Genomic DNA, 25,493 nt, shown 5'->3' with positions numbered 1-25,493 from the left:
AATTGCAAATAGTGGAAAAGACCGCCAAATGGATTTTATCTGCAACTGAAATGGTCCGGTGTTGTCACACACTGTGACGCTTATTCCGCGTTACTCTTAACCCATGTCTGCGAATTACTCAGCCGCTTACGCGTTAATTCTGAAGCAGGTTGTTCAATCGACTGAATAGTTGAATCCTCATCGTCGAATGACGGAGATGCACCATATCACCATATTCATACACGTACACACACAAACATACATAAATATGAACACACCACATACCACACGCACACAAGCACCGGCAGGCAGATAGACAGACAAGTAGACAAGCAGGTAGACAGACAGACAGACAGACAGACAGACAGACAGATAGACAGACAGACAGATAGATAGATAGATAGATAGATAGATAGATATACACACACAACCTGTGTTGTGTTCTTTCATTTATTATTATTATTCTTGTTTTGAGGTTAAGTGTTCCACACACGCACACTTACCATATAATATCGTTACTGCAGAGAATAAGGAAAGAATGAGAGAGCGAAGGACAGAGTGTGGAAAGAATGACGAAGAAAATTGCTAGGGATTGTGACCTATATGAGCTTTGCAGCAGATGGAGGAGGCGGAAACAGAGAAAAGGTATTGTATTCTCAATCTTTTTTCTTCCCACTATCTCTCTCCCGAGTAATCTAGCTTTATTCTCTTCCTCCCACCTTTCTACCTCCCCTCTCTCCCCCTCTCCTTCTCTCTCTCCTCTCTCTCCCCTCCCCTTTCTCTCTCCCTCTTACACACACACACACGTATATATATATATATATATATATATAACATGTATGTGCGCGCATTTTAAAGTCAAAGAGAATGGCATGAGAAGCATAAAACAGAGATAAAGGTAGAAGATTAAAGAAATGCGTAAAGTGGAAAGCAATTATTCGAACAGTCGGACAGATATATATTAAATAGATAGATAGATAGATAGATAGATAGATAGATAGATAGATAGATAGATAGATAGATAGATAGATAGATAGATATCTGTCTGTCTGATAGACGGACAGATATTGTTACAATGAATTTTTAAAATTTTGCCAGGTTTTCTACGCATTTTATATAGAAAAATTAGTTAAAAAAAAAATTAGAAAATAGAATCTGTATTGAGCGCTATAAAATAGGTAACAAATTCCCTATAAACTGCTTCTGTAACCTGTTCTTGATCTTCTGACACAACTTCACTTAAGCAATTAAACCTTGAAGAAATACGCTTATAAATTAGAGGCCTTTCAACCAAATCAAAACGATCGCAAAGGTAACCGGGAAATATTTACAAAATCACCGAATATTAATTGCATTGAATGCTTTAAATCTTTGTTTAATATTGGAAATATTAATTGAAAAGTCAATGAAAAATTGTCCGTCTTATTAGGAGTTATTGTTATGTAGGTACAGTATATTTGCGTGTAGGAATAATTGTTAAAGATAGAACGATAGAGAGAAGTTGACAGTCGACACATAATTGATTAATGTCAGACAACTACATTTGCAGTAAGAACGTATGTTAGCTTCGTTACATGGCAACTTTGAGTCACGTGTAATTTTTTAGTATCGCAGTCTGTCGCATGGATTTGTTATAAGAACAAGTTGTGTATTGTTATTTTAACTAAAAGAGTCAGATTGAAAGAAAAATGTAGAGAATGAATAGAGAAAAAAATTTCGTAAATCAGCTTCTTTTTATTGTTTCATTCCTTTTTTCTTTTCTTTCATATAATACCTGTGTTATGTGTCACGATTAAGCAAAAAAATATTGCTTGTGTCAAATAATGATGAAGGAATGCAGAATATTGAAAGGAATATGACAAACATGAAAGCTTGTTATAATGGTATCTCAGTGTTCTACATCTTGCCACCGAATATCGCAAAAGCTAAAATATCTATGATATAACATCACATAAACGTAGTACTATACGAGATTCGACTGAAAAGTTCATAGGCCGACCATGATACTCTCAGGGAATGTAATCAAATGAGATTTATTTTTCAACATAGTCCTCCTTGCTCTGCACACACTTCTTCCATCGGTGCTGCATTGCTTGGATCCCATTGGTGAAGAAGCTTTTACTCTGTTGGCAAAAAAATAATCTCACCAACAGTAGATATGACGTCATCATCACTGCGATACTGCTTCCCAGCCAAGTGGATGTTTTTTTTTATTTCATGTTGGGAACAAATGACAGTACAACGGGACCAAATTAAGAGAACAGGGAAGGTGATAAGCCAGTTCAAAGCCACAGTCACGTACAATAGCCATTGAAACCAAAGACTTGTGTGCTGAAGCATTGCCCTCTCGTCAGTTTTCCTGGCCATTTGATCCTGATAGCCTTTCGTAACTGCCTCAGCGAGTTGGCATAGTACTCTCCTTGATGATTTGGCCCTTTTTTAAGATAGTCAATAAACACAATGCATTGCATCCCAAAAAATGGAGGCCGTTACCTTCCCTGCAGATGAAATGACCTTGCCCTTCTTTGAAGTAGGTAAGGAAGGATATTTCCACAATATAGATTGTCTCTGTGTCTTTGGCTCAAAGTGATGAACCCAACACTCATCCAGGTTTTATTAAACATTCAAAGAAACCAGCTGAATCTGCTTGAAACAATATCAAATTTTCTTGTGATGTGATCAGCCTGGTGTGCTTTGAAAGGTGTCAGAAAACGTGGCAGCCACTGAGCAGGAACCTCCGGCATGCTAAGTTCACTGTGCCGAATATTCTCCACTCTCAAGGGATATATTAATAGCATTGGCTATTTGATTTATAGCCAATCGTCTTGTAATGAAACTAACACCTCGATCGTCATTACATACAAAACTACCTCCCGCCATTAGATACAAACTACTATCGCCATTACATACAATCTTCTCATTTAAATATAAATAAACGCGAGCGTAGTAGAGAACCCATTCCTTGTCATCACGTGATTGATTATTATTCGAATCGGCAACTTCTTCGAACCGTTCCCGCCAGAACGCAAACTGACCAATCACAGCCCCTAATAAGGTGACGTGATAGAGTATTAAACTGAAGCATTCGGGAGCCAATAATTCGCCTTAAATAGATCAACTCATACCCAACAAATTTGTCTCGGTCCAGTTTCTCTTAGAGACTGTTCCGTGTACTACACGACAACAGCAGCAGTTCCAGCGACCACTTCAACAGCTTCGTCCAGCCAACGATGACCACCGCCGTCGCCATATCAGCAACACGTTTCTACGACTACTATCCAGCATCATCGTCATGACCAACACGATTACTACCAAGCAGCCTCTACACCACCAGCGTCAACACGACTTACTATGTACACCAAACCACCTCTCTCTCTTCAATTCTGTTAGGTGACTTAGCTTCACCACAGTAATAACAGACAAGAGATCTCAGCCTGCGATAAACGTCTGTCCTCAAGGCCCTGGCATCGAAGCCAAAACACAACTAGTGATAAGCTCTGCCAAACGACGAACATCTGTATAACAAGAATCACTGCCCGGCATCGATGCCACGACATCACAACTAGTGATCAGCTCTGCCACACTCAGCCAACTCACTTCACATACAGATTCATATTATTGTGTACCCAAGAACTGGTATAATTGCTCACGTGTTATTGACTCTTTCTCTGCTGTAATATTTCACATACACATACATGTATCACTCACATACATACTTTTCTTTGTACGACGGCCTGTCTTTGATTATGTTATTATATGTCGCATTCACACTCTCACACAGACATACATCTTTAACGCCATAATAAATATTTCTGTTATTCATCTTATACGGTTGTGGTCTTTCATTACTGGTCATCTATGTTATCGTAGCATAACATATTTTGTATATCATCATTTGATATATATAATGTGTTCGACCGTGTGACACGTAAATAAAAGGAGTCCTCTGTTTTTCCATTCGTCACCATTTCTCCTTTTTGAGTTCGCACGGTCGTTCCTTACAGTCTGTCATCTGTCAGCATATGGTAAACAATCAATGTTTTCCTCGGTGGAGGCAATTGCAGGAAATCTAGACCGTGAGCCATCTTCAAGACTCTCCCTGCCACTCCTAAATTCAGCTTCCCACTTTTGCATTGTTGATAAAGCTAGAGCGTCATCTTCTAATGTCAGGACGAATGTTGTTGAGGGCTTTTTCTGCAGGTACTTGATAATACCACGATGCCAGATTTTTGTCCATTTTTAAGAGAAGTCACTACCAATTACTTTTGAAGTCTTCTTTGAACAGTCAGAAGTCAATTTACTTGGAAAGAAACAATGGGTTATTAATAAGGTTTGAATTTAATAGATGCAAAATTTCACAAATCTGGTATCACTCCTTCATAGTCAGCTTATAAACTTTTCAGCCCACTCTCGTGATTCAGTTTAACAGTCATGTCGAAATACTGTTTGCTTTAGTTAAAATGAAGGTAAAATTTCAGACTAGCCCAACCTACTAGTCACATACACGCACGCGCACCTAAGAAATAATAGTAATTTTGTTTATTTTTAGCATTGTATGGAAAATGTACTAAGATATTTAGATTTTTTAGTAAACCATGTTAAGTAACTGATATAAACAAGGGTCTACAATTACGCTTTAAAGTTAATAGAAAAATGTGTCTAAGAAGTAGACGTTTGCAGCATGTGGGATAAAGGCCGATTGCTGTTATGAAATCATCACTAAAACACAATTATTTTAGATTGCACATCTTTAATTTACAATTCTACTGAGAACGGAAAGCACAATGAAAACTGGTGATTTAAACTGATTAACGATTGCCAAACTACTTTTGTTTTATATATATCTATACGATGATAGAAAGTATGAATTGAAAAAATCCTGGCAAATACCTCAGTCAACACTCAATGCAAAAAACCGGGTTAACAGAAAGTCAAGTGAGGGATATAGGGATCCGTATTAGTTAAATCCACAGGGCCATCCATGCAAACTATGAGGTCATCCCATAATTTCTACCCGAATTTTTAATAAAGAAAACACGTGATTAAATGTTATATTTAATTGAAATTTAATCATCAATGTACTTTCCCTGATTATCTATGACTTCCTTCCATCTATTTACAAGCTTTTTACTCCCATCAATGTAAAACCCTTTTGGTTTCAAAACGAAGAACTCTGAAATGTCAGTTTCGATCTTCTCCCGGTTTGCGAAAGTTATGTCCCTCCAAATAATTCTGTAAACTACGAAACAAATGGTAGTCTGAAGGAGCAAGGTCGGGAGAATAAGGCGGATGAGGAAATTTTCCCCAACCAGGCTCTTCGATCTTCTGTGATGTGATCTTTGCAGTGTGGGGTCGCGCATTGTCCTGATGAAACATCCCTCCTTTTCGATTCACTAAAGCGGGTCTTTTTTTCTTCAAAGCTTGGTTCAAACGTTCTAATTGCTGGTAGTAGACTTGAGCATTGATCGTTGCATTAGGTGATAATAATTTAAAGTGAATTACTCTTTTGCAATCCCACCAGATAGAGAGAAGAACCTTTATCCCATGAAGTTCCCTTCTCGGTTGTGGTTGAGCTTTTCCCCATTTACCAAGCCACTGTTTATGAGGTTTAACATTTCGATAGAAGATCACAGTCACAAGTCTATCCAAAAAGGGTGAAATGAGTTCGCGAGAATGGAGCGAAGAGCAGATATCAACTCGGGATTTGCAGTTGCTTTCGGATAATTCATGAGGAACCCATTTTCCAAGTTTAGGAACCTTTCCAAGTTGTTGAAGATGACGATGAACAGTTGTATGGTTTGAACTAAGCTTTATTGCCAATTCTTCAACTGATAATGCAGGATTTTCTTCAAGTAATGCCTCAAGGAGCTTATCATCAAACTCAACTGGACGTCCTTGTTCGATCTTCATCTTCAAGGCTGAAATCTCCACTTCTGAATTTTGCAAAACATCTTCTGAAAGTTCTTTCATTCAAGCATTCTTTCCCATAAACTGAGTGTATGTTTCGAGTCGCTTCAGCTGCAGAGTTTCCTTTTTTGTACTCGTAAAGCATTATGTGCCTCAAATGCTCTTTGGATACTTCCATGTTAGAAAGGATTTTAATTAAAGAAACTTTAATTCTATTATTCTGTAAAATAATATTTAATTAGTTTAAATGTACACAAATGCATAAAAATAATTTTTAATTCCATTAGACATTCAAAAATACTAATAAATTTCAATCAATTAAAAAAAAGGTAAAATCGGGCAAAACTTATGAGATGACCTGATATATAACCGAGGATATTCACCAATCACATGGTTGGTGCATTAATCGCTGAGAACAATCTAACTAAAAAAGACTATGTTACATAATTTTATTCAAGGTTACGATCGTTTCCGATGGCTAGGAGAACTGTTTCTTCACTATACATTCGTTTGTATGCATAATTAGTCAATTTATTAATCGGTTAAAGAAACAGATCTCAGCCATTCTTGTCAAGCCTTTTAGTTATTATGGTAAATTTTCAATATTTCCAATATTTCCAATATTTCCAATATTTCAAAAAGAAAGAGCAGATTTCAAATTTATGTTTAAAACAAACGGTAAGAGACACAAACACATTCTACATATTTCTTGATAGGGAAAGGTTTAAAGTTTATAGCTGAACATGATCAATTAAATTAAGCCTTAAATAAAATAATATGTTAATTTTGTTTTAATGTTTCATTTTGTTCATTTTATTTAAAGTTGTATAATTTTCATTTGTGTAATCCCTTAGAAAATGGCGATGCCACAAGAAAAGTCTTTTTGTGTACTGCACTTTAAGAAATGTGAATCGATTGTGCAAAATGTAACATGAATTTCACTGCCAATTCAATAAAAATCCACCTCGTCACAAGCAAATTGACGAATGGCATAGAAATTTCACAGAAAAAGGTTTCGATGTTTCGATGTTTGTCGAGCAACACATGGTGCTCATGTTGAGTGCATACTACCTTGAAACAAACTTTAAAACTTCCCCTGTCAAGAAATATGTAGAATGTGTTTGTGTCTCTTACCGTTTGTTTTTAAAATAAATTTAAAATTTTCTCTTTCTTTTTGAATAACCCTGTATATTCTAGTGACGGTGGGATATTGAGTATCAGACTTATGAACATCAACAATTCTTCATCCAGATAGTATAATAAATGGACGACCTTTATCTGAAACAACCTTCACATAAGAGCCGCCAGCAAGCGGCTCCGGACTAGGGGTTTCCAAATGACCAAGTTTTCCCCCTGTCGCCCGGTTTACCATCGCTATTGGACTTAGGGAAGAAAGCGGAGAGGCTCATTGTTCAAGCTACAGATGACCTTCGCGCGATTTTGTTTAAAGTGAACCATGTATTACGATCACAAGGCCCACGTACTTGACCACCCACTTTCACCAGCGGCACCGCGGCACCGCGGCACCACTGGTGACATGTTGGATCTGTGTAGGGTGGTTACAGCGGGCTGCTGGGTGTCTCAGATGTAATAGAGATCAGCCTTGTTCGCATCATCCCGCACCGCAGCGGCGGTTTTATATCGGAGTTTCCTCCTAGACAAACTGCCTTCCAGACTGACGAGTTCCATCTACTTGAAAGAACAAATGCTAATTAACCCATAGTTGGGAGCCTAAGAGGTGGCTTCACACTCCTCAAGACCCAGGAACTCCTGTACCAAGGTCCCCACCACTGGATACAATTTAAAGTATTACCCAGTCGATAGCAGATAATCGACATAGTAAATTAGCTTCTTTGATGGAGTATAAACTTGCGATGTCACTAAATATTTTAGCATAGTGAATATAGAGAATAAGGGAATTTACTACTATACCACCGTTACTCTAATCAATGGAAAAGTAGTAATCAGGTAATTTAAAGCAAAGGGACTTCAAAACAACGAAATGAAGAAAGAACTTCTACTGCGTGTAATACAAATTAATGAAAAAATTGTAAATTAGACGTCCACCTCAATGTTCAGTTTAAGTTATATTGAATTAAATTAGATGCTAAAGATAAGATTTGAGATTAGTTAAGAAATGAGTATTTGGTAAGTTACAGAAGAGATAATTCAAATAGGTGGGTAGGAGAATCTATAAGAAGACAACACAGGTAAGTTTAAACATCACCCGAGTTATAATACCTTTATCATTCATGGTAACACATGCCAAGGTCATTAAGTGCGTAATATTCCATACCCATATTGATTTTCAGTAGTGACAAAAGGCCACACATTTTATAGGAAAGTATAGTCGATCCAATGGACGTAGTGCATGACTGGTAGTTTATATATGATATATAGACTTTAGATGAGCAGACTAAATGCCTAGTAGAGCATAGTTTTGTCTTTCTACATTCTGATTTCCAATTCCGCCGGAGTTAACTTCACCTTTCATGTTCCGATGTCCTCAGAATATATACCAGACGCTTTGTGTTTTGTCTTATTTACTATTGGTTTGGTCTCAAGGAAGAGGCTGCAGATCTGGCTTTGAGACTTGTTACCTGAAAATGGTTTAATATTCCTCGTGAACACTTACAAGCCTTGACTGCCGTGAAGAAAAGAGATCATGGACGATGAGAGAAATCCAAAATTAAATTTCTGAGATAGGACTAGTCATAGCTGATAGTGCGAGAACGGAATTCAATGTGAGTGACAAGAGGAGGAAAGTGACTGAATAAGGTGAGTTTTAGTGAAGGTGGTATATAATCAGCTATCTCTGTAGTACGGAGGCCGCTGTTTCTGCTGTAGAAGAAGACAGTGCATTTGTGGGTCAGAATATGTAGTGTACTTAATCGAATTCAATTTGATGGCTTTTCTTTTAATGCAATATATGGTCATGCGCTGTTTGTCTTGTTATGAGATCACCATGTTGCGCACATATGGTTGTGATGCATGTACCTGGTGTACTCTTATCAGACGGTTAGTCACGATGGGTATAATGAGCTTCGTATATTTTACTCCAGTGTCACTTTGATGGCATGCACTGCTCTCTCACGCAATAATAATAATAATAATAATAATAATAATAATAATAATAATAATAATAATAATAATAATAATAATAATAATGATAATAATACTTTCCTGATTATTCTGCCTCCTTGGCACGGCCAGAATACTCTGGAAAGTATTAGATAGCTGAAAAGAACGAATAGCATGGTACCGTAGGCTACAGGTAGTAAGCCCGCTACGCATGCAAGACTCCAGGAGCTCCAACAAAACCTGTGATAAAGAGAAAATATAAAGAATAATAATAATGATAATAATAATAATTTCTTTATTAACCACAAGGGTTTACATGAAGAAAAACATTACGGACAGCACAGGACAAAACAAAAATAATGTGTGTATATGTGTGTATATGTGTGTATATGTGTGTATATGTGTGTGAGTGTGTGTAATTGTGAGGGTTTTGCGTGTAAACAAGACGTATATAATTTTTAAAAAAGGGCGATCAGCAATGTGTAATTCTCAATAGGGAGATGTTCGAGGGTTGCACATGGGTACCCTGACTTGGGGCAGGTGCCTTTTTTCTTTTCGTTTCCTTTCTTCTTTCCAACTACAGGCGTATACTCAGAGCAGGTCCGTTCACTCGTACCATTCTCGCCACTTTCACCCACTTTTCGGCAAACTTACTAGAAGACAGCACTTCCCGCTCTACCCGTATTTTCCTTTTCAAGTGAAACTTGAAGAAGTTCATCAGGGATTGGCCAAAGAGAAAAGTATTTGTTTTCAGTCCCTTTCTCTGAGGTCGTTGAGTGGGTGACCCCGCTTCCAAGGCGACCCCAGGGCATGTACATTGATGCTGCCGATTTTGTACACGACCGGGTTGTCGGAAAAAGAGAAGAAAAGAAAGGGAAAACTTACTTGGTTTTGTTTGGAGGGGCGGATTGACCGTCCCTCGCGTTGGCTTGGGGTGTTTCCAACAGCAAATCACCAAGATTTCTCTTGGTGATATTCTAGCGAAAATCTCCGATTTCCTGTGGGAAATGGGCTTTTGAGTATGTGTTTATGTTTCGTGTTGTTTGAATGATTTGTATGTGTGCAGGTAGGGAGAATGTGCGTGCGACAAAATCTTTTGGTATAATGTTTGTGCGTGTTATTATATATTTCATTAATTCACCGTTGTTTGAATTTATTGCTATTGTAGTTCGTAATGTTTCTGTCTTTATTTTGTGTTTGTTGTTATTGTTGTTGCTGTTGTTGCTGTTGAGGTTGTTTTTGTTTTTGTTGTTGTTGTTGTTGTTGTTGTTGTTGTGGTGGTGGTGGTGGTGGTGGTGGTGGTGGTGGTTTTTGCGTGTGGAATGGCTTGTGTTTCAGGCGTTAGAAGTGGTGGTGTCGATGCAATGTTTGTTTTGGGCGTGTTTGGTTCTTTTCCCTCGAATATATTGCTAATGACAGAGCCTTGAAAACATGGCTCCGTTGTCCCTCTTTTTCATTTCCTTAAGAAAAACACGACTATCGACTGTTTTGTCTTTCAGACCGAAATCGCCTCGCTCGCATACACCCTCTCTCATAGTGACGCTTCTCATTTTCTGCCCCTCTCTCACATGTGAGCGTCACCGTGTTTTCTGTTTTCCCTATGTTGGTGGGGGAAACGCACACAATTTTGATTTAAGAAAACAAAAACAATTGACCTGTCCCCCAAAGCTGGGGGACAAAATAGGAAAATAAACTTACCACTCAGCAGCAAATAACTTGTTGTCCACGAGGTTATAAAATTAAAGAGTGCAAATATACTATTATGTGATTTTTCTTTATAAAATTCGCGGAGCGAGGTCAAGCGTGGCTTGCCATGCTGACAGCCATAATAATAATAATCCGTCGAGTCGTCGGCGACCAAACCGGCAACCCCACTAAGTTTGCTTGGTGAAGAAGGAGGATTTTCGACACCCTACAGGAATAAAAACAAAACCCAGCAAAGGGCAGAGGAACTGGTAAGACAACTCGTGAGCCTTAGTTGGCAGCCTATCAAGGTGAGGGAACACTCTAATTTAAAACTGGGGTAGATATGACTCCTTAGTCAGAGTGGTGACAACCTGTCAGTGTCCAAAGGCTCCATGCCTGAGACGAAGGTGAATGAGCCGCCAATCGGGACTTAACTCCGTAGCATTACTTGGATGAAGATACGGGACCAACTGACGCTCACCTGTCTCCTAGTGAGAATCACGATCATGGTTCCCAACACACAGAAATACGAAGGAAACAGGCCCGACTAATGGGTAATAAGAGCTCTGCAGTCTTGGTTGACAATCTTACTAGAGATGGTGTCTCGATAAAAATACCGGTTGGTTGCTAACCTTTAAAACACATACCTCAATGTTGAGTGAAAATGTCTAATATAAATGTATCAAATAATGGTGTTAATGAACCCTTGGTTGGGCAGCTTAGGCCCGGTCATCATCCAGAGACTGATTGTACACAAAGCCAGAGGCAGAAAAAGTACGATAAGAAGGCAAACCGAAGGGTAATTAAATGCAGGGTCAGGAGTGAACCCAGCAGAAGGGGTTTCCGACTACGAATGAAAGCAAAATGGAATGAGATAGGACGTTTCGAAACAAGTTGGCAACGGTTAGCCGACCCGGTAGGAGCAACAAGAGCAAAGGGGTGGTTAACAGACATGGAAATAGAAGAGATAAAAGGCATAGTGAGGATGCTGTGTCGATATATCAGAGAAGACCAGGATCAAGCACCCCCCCCCCACCCCCAACCTGAGGTAAACTGATCGATGCTAGCTCAAAGTTGAAACCGAAAAGGTAGATTCGGTTCTTGGGCTATTCCAGGTGAGAAATATTACTGAAATTAAAAAGATTATTTGGGCTGCAGCTATGGTTACTGCAAACAGAGTGGATACAAAAGAAAAGAACACACAGAACGTAAGGAACCATACTGGCATCAACGAATTTGTGAGAAATAAAGTTAAAAAGACATTTAGGACAAGTTGATAGATTGAGAAGAGGAGAATTGCGGAACGAAAGCATAAGAATAATGCTGGAGAGAACATATAGAATAAGAGATAAAGGTTATGATGTGATATTGGAAGAATTGAGACAAGGGTAGTAGCAATCAAAGCAAAACTGGAACGATATGGCAATAGAAAAAGCCGATTCAGGCAAAAAAGAATTGTTTGAAACAAATCAGAAGAAACTGTTTCAGGAACTAGATGAGCAAATACACGTAACAACGGTACCAGATGCAGAGGAAAGCAAGGCATTCTAAAGAGGGATCTGGGGCCAACCTGTAGAACATAATGATGAAGCGGAGTGGCTGCATGAAATCCTAGATAGGTTAAGAAATATAGAAGTCCAAGAAGACATAAAGATAACTATAGAAATGATAAAAAGCAGTTACGAAAATACCCAAACTGGAAGAGCCCAGGACCGAATGGGATCTAAGGTTATTGGCTAAAGAAGCTGAGAGGGCTCCATGAAAGGATAGCAGAAGAGCTAAATGAGTGCTTGCAGGAAGGCGCAGTGCCCAGCTGTATGACAAAGAGAAAGACATTGTTATGTGCCAAGGATCCTGTAAAGGGAAATGTTGCATCCAACTTTAGACCAGTAACATGCCTTCCTCTAATGTGGAAACTAATGTCAGGTGCTTTGAGCGGTGAACTGCACAGATACTTGAGAAAAAATAGGCTGCTGCCCATTGAATAAAACGGGTGCCGAAAAAAGAGCTCTTAATTGATAATCTAGTTACCAGGAACTGCAACAGAAGACATACAAACTTGAGCATGGCATAGGTTGACTATTGCAAAGCATACGTTATGATACCACACTCCTGAATAATAAGATCAATGGAAATGTATGGAGTAGCAGAAAATACGAGAAGCCTTACATGGAATAGCACGAAATGCTATTGGAGTTTGGACTCTCAAAATGTGCTACGATGGTGATGAGAGGAGGAAAGCTTACCAAGACAGAAGGTATATGGTTGTCAAGTAGTGAAATGATGAAGGCAATTCAACCTCAGTCCAGCTATAAATGGATGGGAATACTTGAGGCAGATGGAATCAAGAACCACGGCATGAAGGAAAAGACAAAAAGAGAGTACCTGCGGCGAGTGAGAAAAATATTGGCTTCAAAGCTGAATGCCAGAAACATAATTTTGGCAATAAACTCGCGGACAGTCGCAGTCGTTGGATTCCTGAAATGGACAGAGGAGGAGCTAAATGAGATGGACAGGAAGTCAAGAAAGCTCTTAATGATGTATGGAGCTCATCATCCACGCGCAGACACTGATCACCTATACATAAAGAGAGCAAATGGAGGAAGGGGACTGATAAGTGTGGAAGACAGCGTGCGTATCGAACTCGAGAGCTTAATGAGATACCTAGCCTAAAGTAAGGAAACCTTGCTAGTGACAGTGAGGAACGAGGGAGTATTGATAGCAGAGAAAAAAGAGAAACAAAGGAAGAAGTACAAAAAGGAAATGAAAAAAATTACGCAAGAAGGGACAACACAATCAATTCTATGTAACCACAGTAGAAGTTGCTAGAAAAATAGGTGAGAGTGGCTGATGAAAATAACCCTAAAAAGGAGAGTGAGAGCGCTATACTAGCAACACAGGGCCAAGCTTTGGCCACGAACTAGAGAGTCAACCTTAGGAATGAGCAAGTGTCTCCGCTGTGCCGCATCTGCAATAAAGTGGATGAAATAATTGCCCATATCACGAGCGAATGCCCTAGACTTGCCCAAAACCACTACAAGTTATGGCGACACGACCAGGAAGCGAAAGTGCTACATTGGAAACTGGGCGAAAAGTGGAAGCTAGAGAAAGGCAAGACGTGGTATGAGCACAAACCAAAGAAAGTGACAAAGTCGGAGACCAGCAAAATCCTCTGGGATTTACCAACCCAAACAGATCGCTAGAGCATAACAGACCAGACAAGGTGCACCACATATGCTATATAGTTGATGGTGCATGCCCCTTTGACTCACGAATAGTCAAGGAAGGCGAAAAGATAGATAGATACAACCCTCTTAAGCAGGGAAGGAAAATGAAGAAGGTGAAGATAGTGCCAATTATTGTTGGATCCATGGGAACAGAATCAGAAGGCAATATAAGAAGGAATAATATCTAGTCATCAGAAGGAATATAAAGGAAATTGGAATAGAGAGTCCAGTAGAACTGTTACAAAAGGTTTGCCTCCTTGGCACGGCCAGAATAATCAGGAGTGTATTAGATACCTGAAAAGAACGAATAGCATGGTACCGTAGGCTGCAGGTAGTAAGCCCGATACGCATGCAAGACTCCAACAAAACCTGTGATAAAGAGAAAATATAAACAACAGCAAGAAGAAGAAGAAGAAGAAGAAGAAGAAGAAGAAGAAGAAGAAGAAGAAGAAGAAGAAGAAGAAGAAGAAGAAGAAGAAGAAGAAGAAGAAGAAGCACAAGGCCTGAAATTTTGGGGAGGGGTAAGTCAATCACATAGACTGGTACTTAATTTATCGAAAGGATGAAAGGCAAACAATAATAAACGCCCTGATGTAATACCAGGCAGTGGCTCGCGTGGCTTCTGATCTTAACTGATTAAATGTTTTGTCTTGGTGTAAAAGATAGGTTACAGCAAATATTCTACTCAATACCGCAGATATGCTTGTCAGTTGCTTGACCTTAGACAGTCGAACATGTCCCATGATAGCTAACGATATGTCATCTCTGATCATGAGCAGAAGTAGTGGGGAAGCATCATAGTCATGCGTTGAGAGGAATTTTTTTTTGGTGGGGGGGGGTTGAATAATCCACCTCTGGAAACATTAGTGTTTCGTTCAACATCTTTAAACAACTCTTATTCGGTGACCTTTTGAGCGGAATGAGCTATTCGACCTGAAGAAAATTCTAACTGGGCTCTGCCTGAAAGATCACGCAGTGTTTATCTTGAAATGAGATCACCATGTCACATACATATCGTTGTACCCTTATCAGTCGGATAGTCATGATGGGTATATTGGGCTTTGTATATTTGTATCCCAGTCACTTTGATAGCATGCGCGCTCTCTCACTCAATAATAATAATTATCATTATTATTATTATTATTATTAATATTATTATCATTATTATTATTATTATTATTATTATCATCATAATTATAATTATTATTATTATCCTTATTATTCTTTTATTTGTTTCGTTCATTTGACTGCAGCCATGCTGGAGCACCGCCTTTTAGTCGAAGAAATCAATCCCAGGACTTATTTTTTATAAGCCCTAGTACTTATTCTATCGGTCTCTTTTGCCGAACCACTAGATTATGGGGACGTAAACACTCCAACATCGGTTGTCAAGCGATGGTGGGGACAAACACAGACACACAAACATATACATATATATACGACAGGCTTCTTTCAGTTTCCGTCAACCAAATCCACTCAAGGGTTTGGTCGGCCCGATGCTATAGTAGAAGACACTTACCCAAGGTGCCACGCAGTGGAACTGAACCCGGATCCATGTGGTTGGTAAGCAAGTTACTTATCACACAGCCCCTCCTTTCTACTGTAGGCACAAGGTCTGAAATTGGGGGGGGGGGGGGTTAAGTCGATAACAACGGCCCCAGTACTTAACTGGTACTTAATTTATCGACCCTGAAAGGATGAAAGGCAAAGTCGAACTCCGCGGAATTTGTACTCAGAACGTAGCGACGGGCGAAATACCGTTAAGCATTCTATCCAGAGTGCTAACGATTCCGCCACCTCGCCGTCCCGGCGAAAGAATTTGACAAGATCAGTAAATATAAAGACTTGCTAATAGAAATTGAAAAAATGTGGCACCTCAAGGCGACTACCATACCAGTGATTGTAGGATCTCTAGGAATGATAAAAAAAAGGTACTGAAACTTATTTGAAAATGATACCAGGCTTACCATCCCTACAGGAAGTGCAAAAAATCGTGCTAACTGGAACGACTCATATACTGAGAAGAGCATTATCGTTGTGAAAACAACATCCATTCATGAATTTTTTTTTTTTTTTTTTTCTTAAATACATGTTTTACCTGTGAATTTGCGTGTGTAAACTGGGAATGCATACAAAGAGTTTCTCAGCCCTAGGTGTACGGAAAACACTCGGCGAGAAATGGAAGAAAATTTGAAGAAAGAAGAAAAAAAACAACCTAATAATAATAATAATAATAATAATAATAATAATAATAATAATAATAATAATAATAATAAATGCCCGGATGCAATACCAGGCAGTGGCTCTCATGGCTTCTGATCTTAATTGATTGGAAGTGATATCATGTACATTGTTTTGTCTTGGTATAAAAAATGGGCTACAGCAAATATTCTGTTCAATACCACAAACTTGCTTGTCAGTTGATTGACCTTAACCAGTTGAGCATGTCCCTTAATGGATGATCTTATGTACATCTCAGATCACGAGCAGAAGTAGTGGGGGAGCATCATAGCCATGTGTTGAGAGGAATTCTTTGGGGTTTGAATAATTCACCTCTGGAAACATGGATGTTTTGTTCATCATCCTTAAACAAACCTTATTCAAGGACCTTTTGAGCAGGATGGGCTACTCAGCCTGAAAAAATTCATACTGGGCCCCATATAAGATCACCATGTTGCGCACATGTGGTTGTAATGCATGTGACTGGTGTACCTTTATCAGACGGGTAGTAATGATGGGTATATTGGGCTTCGTATAATTGTACCCCACTGCCACTTTGATGGTATTAGTGGTGTCGTTGATAATTTTTCCTTACTTCAATGACACCAGTGACATATATTAAACATCCCTTTATAGAACTATATTCATAAAAAAGTATAGAATTATATTATCACCCTCACATTTGAGAAACAAGCACTCAAAACATTTTTCTTTTAACACTTCATTGCATGATATTGATACCATAAAATTCCTCGAATCGCGCTCTATCATTTAAGCTTAATTAAAATATACATTGTTTTTAAAATAAAAAAGTTAATTATACTTAAATCCAATTTTTTGCCTTACTTATATTTTTTCATGATATTTCACCGCACAACTTTTTTGATACAAATGTTTGTTGCATGGGACCAAAACTATAAAGTTCTTCATGCTTTCTTCTACCATTGAAGCTAAGATGAATATATTTTGCTTTTAAAATAAAGAAGTTATTTAGATCTAAACTTGATTGGTGGCATTACTTACTTTCCTGTAACGTTGCTACAAAGTTTGATGTAAACTTTTTTCTACTAGATCAAATCTCAATTTTGTTATGCCAAAAAGTAGCTAGGGACCAGCCCTCTTCCAAACTGTTAATAATTTTCAATTTGTTTTAAGAACTTAATTAGCCACAAGCTTAGAAGATGCTGCATGTGAGTATATTGCGGCCTTGATATTATTCAGCTACGGTAGTAGTTGAATGATTTATAAGCAACAGAAATAAAGCCTACACGACACACACGTATACACACAGAAGATAAAATAAAAAAGCACGTGTCACAAGCGACGCCGTACAACACACAAACAAAAAGAAAGCAACTTCCCGCAAACAAATATAAAAAGGAGCAAATTAGTCACTCAGTTTAAAATATAACTAAACAGTTATGCCGGGAAACATAGCTACCAAACAAAATTGAGGCGATTTTCGATCTATCAGCCTACGATATGATTAACATATCCATTCGAAGAACAAGAAAGCGGTGTCAGGTCAAAAAGTCAACTCTGAACAAACAGACCTGTCTCCTGTTGTCACTGTTAATGTCTTAATGACAAACCAAAACTCACGCCGGTTCGGTCATCACCTGGGACAACAAGGACCGCCATACTCGATGGGGAACCAGACTGGGGTTGAAAACTCTGATACTGGAACAAACTCTCTAAAAACGATCTAGTAGGTAACCAGATCCAGGATAACCCTAACCCTAAGCCTGTAGTGACGCCACCAAAAACATCACCTAAAGCAAAACGCATAAAATGGACTAGAAGGGATTATAGAGATGTGTTGAAAGCTTTCTGTCCAACTAAATCCAGACAATAACCTCATAGTACAAACTTACATTTCATGGAGAAACTTAGTAGGCAATGAAGTATGAAGATATATAGATGCATATAAACTAAGTAATGTACGTAGAGACATTATTAGCAATAAAAGGTTAACTGACGCTGAAATTAGCCAAATTAGGACACAGATATCTCATGGTAGAGCAAAGGAAAACAGGAATAATGCAGATTAAATAGGTAACAGATGTGCAGAACCCATTGTAGGAGCAGTGCATCCCAACGTGGAAGATGAAGAAAAATAACGAAGAACAGACATGCAAAAAAAGAGAAGAAAGTAGACCTACCTCAAGAACACCAGAATAGGTATGACACAGAATTTGAGGTGAATAATAGAGACCGAGTCTACTGACATCGTCAATAGAAAATCACTGGCAAAGTTCTCGAACAGCATACAAAACAATAATATAATCCTGATATATAACGTTGCTCTTAGATCTTAAGTAATAAGGGAAATGACCTAACAACCTTAAATAACCTCATCTATTCCACTGCTAAAGTTGTAACAGCTCAACTAGGTATCAGGACAACACAGAAAAGGACTAACCATGTCAATAGACCTCCCAAGAGGAAACTAGCAATTTAAAAAGATATCGAATCTCTGCGGGTGGATGTATCAGTTCTCGATGAATTTGTTGAGGAGTAAATATTAACGAAACGAGCTAGAAAAATCAAGCAAAGATATAAAATCAAAGATTTTATGAACTTCCCTGCAACCAAGGAACAATTGAAACAACGAACAGAATTGAAAGGCCAACGACTTAGAAGATATGACAAAAGAATCAAATTTTATCGGTAACACAAGATATTCAAGACGGATTCAAAGAAATTTTATAGGGAAATTGGCAAAAGTAAGACAGAAGTAAAGGAGCTACCTAAGACTGAGGAAATGGAAGAGTTCTGGGAGAAGATATGGAGCAACAAAAAAGAATATAATGCTATAGCTGACTGGATAGAGCGTGAGAAAGTGAAACTGGATGAGGTTGAAGAGTAGAAATGGAAGGTAATAGGAATAGAAGAGTTAAGATGTGTTCTTCGGAAGTCTCACAAATGGAAAACTCCAAGACTGGACCGAAATCATAGCTTCTGGCTAAATTGTCTGAGAGCAGTACACCAAAATTTAGCTGCATCTCTGACTGATGTCATCCAGAACCCAGAGTAAATACCTGCCTGGCTGACTGTAGGAACAACATACCTTCTACCAAAAACTGAAGACCCAAAAATCGAAAAGAACTACCGATCAATAACATGTCTCAACACCACCTACAAGATCCTCACATCCTCATTAACTGACAGAATATATACTTTCCTTGAACAGAGATCTATTCTTCTACAAGCTCAAAAAAGGCTGTAAAAGGAATTCTTATGAGTGGAAAGATCAATTACTCATAAATAAAATGATTGTAGAGAATTGCAGGAGCAAAAAGAAAAACCTAAGTATGGCATGGATAGACTAGAGGAAAGCATTTGATAGTGTCCCACATAATTAGATATTCAAGGCCCTTGAAATGTATAAGATCTCTCCTGTCATCTCCAAATTCTTACAAAGTAGCATGGCCAAGTGGAACACACGTCTCCTTATAAACCATAGTAATGGGATGAGCCAAAGTAACATCAAACGAGGCATCTTTCAAGGTGACTCCCTCTCCCCATTACTCTTTTGCATGACACTAACCTCGCTCTCAATCAAACTAAAGAACACCAGGTATGGGTTCAAAGTTTACAATTCGACAATAAGCCATCCGTTTTATATGGACAATCTGAAGCTGTTTGCTAGAAATGACGAATAGCTAGTAGGTCTGCTAACAACTGTTAAAGAATTCAGCAATAACACCGAGATGGACTTTGGCCTTGATAAGTGTACTAAAGCAACTTTTGTAAGAGGCAAGCTCAAGCAAACAGCTTCCATTAACATTATTTACATTTGACGGATATTTGTCCTCATCTTGTTTGTTGTTAACACAACGTTTCGGCTGATATACCCTCCAGCCTTCATCAGGTATCTTGGGGAAATTTCGAACCTGGGTTCTCATTCCTAAGGCATTTTTCAATGTTATTATTATTATTATTATTATTATTATTATTATTATTATTATTATCATTATTAAGGTTACTGCCTGGAATCGAACTCGGAATCTTGGGGTTAGTAGCCCGCGCTCTCAACCCCAAGATTCCGAGTTCGTTTCCAGGCAGTGACCTGAAAAACAACAACAATAATAATAATAACAAGATGAGGACAAATATCCGTCAAATGTAAATAATGTAAATAATGTACATAATTCCTCATCTCTTAAATATAAAACAGCTTCCATTAAATTAGATACCGACACTACCATCAAGGAGCTTGACCTACAAGAATATTGCAAATACCTGGGGATAAACGGAGATGGTATACAACATGCTACTATGAAGGCAAAAATAAGAAAAGAATATTAGAGGAGAATAAGACTCATACTAAAAACTGAACTGAACTCAACTCTAAAATCGTATCGAAGCCATTAACACCCTAGCACTTCCAGTAGTCCAGTAAAGTTTTAACATCATTAACTGGAATCTTACAGAGCTCCAACGCCTGGACAGGAAGACGAGAAAAATACGAACTTCTTAGAATATGCACCACCCAAAAGCAGCATTTTTGCGAACACTTCCTCAGGTTTCGGTAATGGGTAGTTATGTGAGCTTAAGCAATCATTTAAACCCGTTGAAAAATCTGCTCAAACTCATAACTTATAATTTTTCTTGTTTGCGTAGACCGTAGGTGCTGCCCAATCTGAGTGGTCCATCTTCAAGTTCCTGATTTACTTGTTCTAGCGCCGCGAACAGTACATTACTTTTTGGCTTAAATACAGGTGTTGCACTTTTTTCTCAGGTGTAGACCTCCACAGGCAAAACATGGATTTGTTTCCTGACTTTTATCTTGTTTGTACTGTATTTTAGTATACACTTGAATTTTATTCCGCCTGTTTCGAACTTGTTCACTTTTCTCGCAATCTTTATGTTTTTTCTGTGTCGTGTCTTAGATTTACTATTCTTTCACACGCTTCTGACACTTGTAAGTTTACAGCTTGGTTTTGTTCCAGCTTAATGAGAATTCTTATTCTTACTTCTGCATCTTTTTCTGCAGTTAGTCGCTGGGTAAATATCAGGCATTTGAACATGTCTGGCGTTAACTCATCCAGTTTGAACTTTCTACATTCTCTGTTAACTCCACCAGCATATGTGATGTATTTCTCCTTGTTGTTCTTTTCTAGATTCAAACATTTCCAGTATGTTTAGAACAATGAGCCTTTCCTGCTAAAAATTTTTACGTACAACATGTCTATTGTATTTCTAAAGTTTATATCAGAAGGTTTTTTTCGGGAGTACGTAATTGCTGTAACGCTCATGTTCTCCCGCTGCCAGTTTTCTTAGGATTAGACGCATTTTCATATCGTCATCACAATCTTTGCACTCTTTATTGACTTACTATTCGCTGATTGTAGCATTTGTTAAAATAGTAATTGTTGATGTTGTTCCTGCAGTTGTTGTCATTGTTGTTGTTGTTATTGCTGTTTTTGCAGCTCGAGCAAACCGGCCAACAAGTCTTCCATAATTTTACGATTTTTGTATACTGTAAAATTTGCCCCAAAAACTTTTGGAGTTTCGTAATTCCTTGTGTGTTTGTTTAACCCTCGTGAGTTTGTTAATTCCTCGTCGCCACTGTTGTAATCCAACGTCGGACTGTTGTAACATCCACTCCAGTATAGCAGTATAGTTAGTTAGACAAGTAAAGACACAACTATCTATGACCGACTTCGCTGACTTTTCAACGACTCGACTTCCCACGTCTCAGTATTTGAAACGACAGTACATACCACTCGTCACGTGGCGGAGATGTTCCATTATCATTATTATTATCCTCATAACATGTGGTTTATTAACTGTATCCCCTTCCAAATTAGCTTTGTTAATTTCTACTACATATTCTTCATTGTCATTATTCAAGTTAATGTTAACGGTAATTTTGACATCCTCTATTTCAACGGGAGTAAGTCTATGGTTACGCATGATGTCTCCGGGTATGTTTGGTAATTTGTCTGAGTTTATATATTCTAGAAAGTTTTCTCCGACATCATCTCTCCAGATGTTATAACATTGTCCAGTGATGTTTCTTTCTGGTTTATGCAGTGCTGTGTAAACGCCGTCACAACCTGTTTATGCTCTTCCCATGTCCATATATTAATTGGTGTTTGACTAGGTTGAGTTCTCGGTTCTGATTTTCATCAGATTATTCTTCGGAGGAGTTCCTTCCAGATGTCAATTTTTCGACCTCAAATTGGTTGCGAGTCCCTCATCTCTCTTATAAACAGCTGGGTGATTTCTGTTACTCACTTCTGAAGGCAAGGTTTCACAATGACAGCTCCTATTTGAAGGTGATAATTACCTATGGTTGCTATATTCAAGCGTTTTCAGTTTTATTTTTCAATTTTTATTTATGTATATATGCGTTTGTCGTAGTGGGGGTGTGTGACTCATCAACACTTTAACCTAATTTATTCACCGACTTGAAATGTATCTGTGTGCCCTAGTCTTTTTCTTTTTAGCTCTCCCTCTAGATTACCGGGGAAAAAGATGTCTTGCCTAATTTTTGTGTAATGAAACCAATATGAATGTGATTGTTGAATAGAACTTGAAGACATTTCCCATCCAAAGTACATATGTACAGATGGTTAAGTTTCTTAGTTATAGTTTGATTTAGTGAGCAGCAGCTAAAGATAAGTGCTTACCTAATCGTCATAGATTCTGTTTGGCGCACAATTTAAACAGATCAATCGGATTATATATATATATATATATATATATATATATGCTGTTGGCACTCCGTCGCTTACGACGTCGAGGGTTCCAGTTGATCCGATCAACGGAACAGCCTGCTCGTGAAATTAACGTGCACTCCACAGACACGTGTACCCTTAACGTAGTTCTCGAGGATATTCAGCGTGACACAGTGTGACAAGGCTGACCCTTTGAATTACAGGCACAACAGAAACAGGAAGTAAGAGTGAGAGAAAGTTGTGGTGAAAGAGTACAGCAGGGTTCACCACCATCCCCTGCCGGAGCCTCGTAGAGCTTTATGTGTTTTCGTTCAATAAGCACTCACAAAGCCCAGTCTGGGAATCGAAACCACGATCTTATGATCGCGAGTCCGCTGCCCTAACCACTGGGCCATTGCGCCTCCACTATATATATATATATATATATATATATATATATATATATATAGAGAGAGAGAGAGAGAGAGAGAGAGAGAGAGAGAGAGAGAGAGAGAGAGAGACAGACAGACAGACAGACAGACAGACAGACAGACAGACAGACAGACAGACAGACAGATAGATAGATAGATAGATAGATAGATAGATAGATAGATAGATATGTTTCTTTATTAGCCACAGGGCTCAACATAGAAGGGACAAAATACAAATGTATAGTTTTTCTTTTCGAGGGGGGGGGGGCGAAAACAAAGCAGAAAAAAAACAAACAAAAGTGGGGACAACGATGAAAAAAACATCGCAAAACGTTTGGGGTATTTACAAAAAATACGAAATAATACAGAAAATTCCCAAAAAATGGGGAGGTTATCCGTGGAAAGAAAAACCTACGAAAAGACCACGGTAACCTCGGTCCTTAGTGTCACAATTTGTTAAATAAAATTTCTTTTATTTATGCAAGAAACGTAAGTAACTCTCTGTTTACAAAATTTTAAAACGTTTTATAGAATCATGGTCAAGGTGGCTTCGTCATTTATACGTGCCATTCTTGCTACATGTATCCATCTTTTTTCGAAACATTTGCTAGACAACACTTGCCTCTCTACTCTCACCTTCCTTTTCAAGTGATACTTGAAAAAGTTGATGAGAGATTGACCAGAGAGGAAAGTATTTGTCTCTAATCCTTTCAGACGCGTCCACCAGATGCATTCTTTCGCCATAGCCACAAGTACGATAAATACAGCTCTTCCTTCCTGTTTAAAGGAAGGAGGCGTGATGATATTGACGATAGACTCGGTTGATAAACCGACTCGTCCCACACGTGACAGCAGTCGTTCGACATAAGCCCACAGCTCCGAAGTGCAGAACGGTTTCGTCGCTCTGACCGCATCTCGGGCAGGTCGGCCCCGCATTTCGCGAGCCGTGTCTATAGAGCTTATCCCGAACGGGTAGCGCTTCTCGGTAGCACTGCCAGGCCAGGGATCTCTGGAAGTTGTCCATAGGTCCCGGCCCGAAAGTCGTCCTGAACAGGCGGGTCAGGTATTCCTCGTCGACGCCCAGGTTCGCCCCGAGATCGTCGTCGTACCTGCCCTCCACTAATCCCCTATAGAATGACTTCGTTGTGATGCAGCCGCTCAAGGTCGACCCGGGACGGCAAAGTTGTTGCAGAGCAACGCGACACTCACGGTGCCATTCGCCATTCCTCGGCCTCTTTTTGATCCACGACTGCAGCTCGGTCATGGAGACGAGCTGCGGGAAAGCGCGTCGCACAAACGGCGACCACACCTGCTCACCGTCGTCTACGTAGAGCCGGAGATGTCGCAGTCTCAGCGCATGTCTGCGCATCATCAACCACGGCATGCCCAGCGGGTGTTGGCAACAAACGGATCGCCTCACCATCGGAACGCTTCCTTTCCACAAAAAGCGGAAGAGGATGCGCTCCATTTCGGTGATGGCGCGATCGGCACAAGGCACGACGGTCAGGCGGTATTCGATGACGGACGCGATGTACGCGTTCGCCACCTCCGCCCGACCTTTTAGGGACAGCTTCCTCTCGGACCATTGTCGGCAGAAAGTGGCCACCCTACTCGTTATCTCGTCCCAGTTCTTCTCCGTTTGCAGGTCCGGACCGAACCAGACTCCGAGCTTATTGACCGGACCGTCCGTCCAGCGACCCACTACTGAGGCACTGCCGGACGGTATGGGCTTGCTTCTCCAGGTGCCGAGCAGCAAACCCACCGACTTATCCCGGTTGATTTTCGCTCCCGTCACCGCTTCGTAGTCTTTCAGCGTCTCGCCGACAAGCTCGATGTGCTCGTGGCTAGACGCTATGACGGTGACGTCGTCCGCGTATGCCGACACGCTCGTCCCGCACTCCAGTTCTCGCGGGATGCCCCTCAACGTCGCCAGCTTCCGCAGTAGTGGCTCGAGAGTCAATACGTACAGGAGCGGCGACAAGGGGCATCCCTGACGGACCGAACGTGCAATGTCGAAGGGTCCCGATAGTCGTCCATTGACGCGAACAACCGAACGGATGCTTGTGTACAAGGCAGCCATCCAGCCGCGGAAAACGGGACCGAAGCCGGCCGCTTCGAGGACGGCCTGCAAGTATCGATGGTCTACCCTATCGAAAGCTTTGGATTGATCCAAATTGATCAGGGCCCCACCCATGCCAGGTTCCTTAACTACCCTCTCTATGATGTAGCGCATCAGATGGAGGTTGTCATGGATGCTCCGGCCCGGCACGGCGCACGTCTGCTCCGTGCCGACC

At 39.6% G+C, this 25,493-nt stretch overlaps 1 protein-coding gene and 1 long non-coding RNA gene across 2 annotated transcripts in view; one reads left to right on the top strand and one right to left on the bottom strand.

Moving 5' to 3' along the window:
- LOC149132289 (uncharacterized) overlaps positions 1 to 3,806 on the top strand; it is a 4,219-nt gene extending 413 nt beyond the window's left edge. The window contains exons 1-2 of the long non-coding RNA XR_016244592.1: positions 1 to 624; positions 1,777 to 3,806. The exon at positions 1 to 624 is cut by the window's left edge and continues 413 nt beyond it. This is a non-coding gene — a long non-coding RNA (uncharacterized LOC149132289). The remainder of the gene's footprint in view (positions 625 to 1,776) is intronic.
- Positions 3,807 to 6,628: 2,822 nt separating this feature from the next.
- Positions 6,629 to 25,493, bottom strand: part of LOC106871636 (uncharacterized) — a 175,414-nt gene continuing 156,549 nt past the window's right edge. The window contains exon 4 of the mRNA XM_089364178.1: positions 6,629 to 9,207. Within this exon, the coding sequence (XP_089220304.1) occupies positions 9,173 to 9,207 (35 nt within the window). The 3' untranslated portion in view covers positions 6,629 to 9,172. The remainder of the gene's footprint in view (positions 9,208 to 25,493) is intronic.

This window comes from Octopus bimaculoides, chromosome 16 (assembly GCF_046866305.1).
Source record: "Octopus bimaculoides isolate indiv1 chromosome 16, ASM4686630v1, whole genome shotgun sequence".
In the NCBI taxonomy this organism is placed as follows: Eukaryota; Metazoa; Mollusca; class Cephalopoda; order Octopoda; family Octopodidae; genus Octopus; species Octopus bimaculoides.
This window is presented reverse-complemented; position numbering and strand designations above follow the sequence as displayed.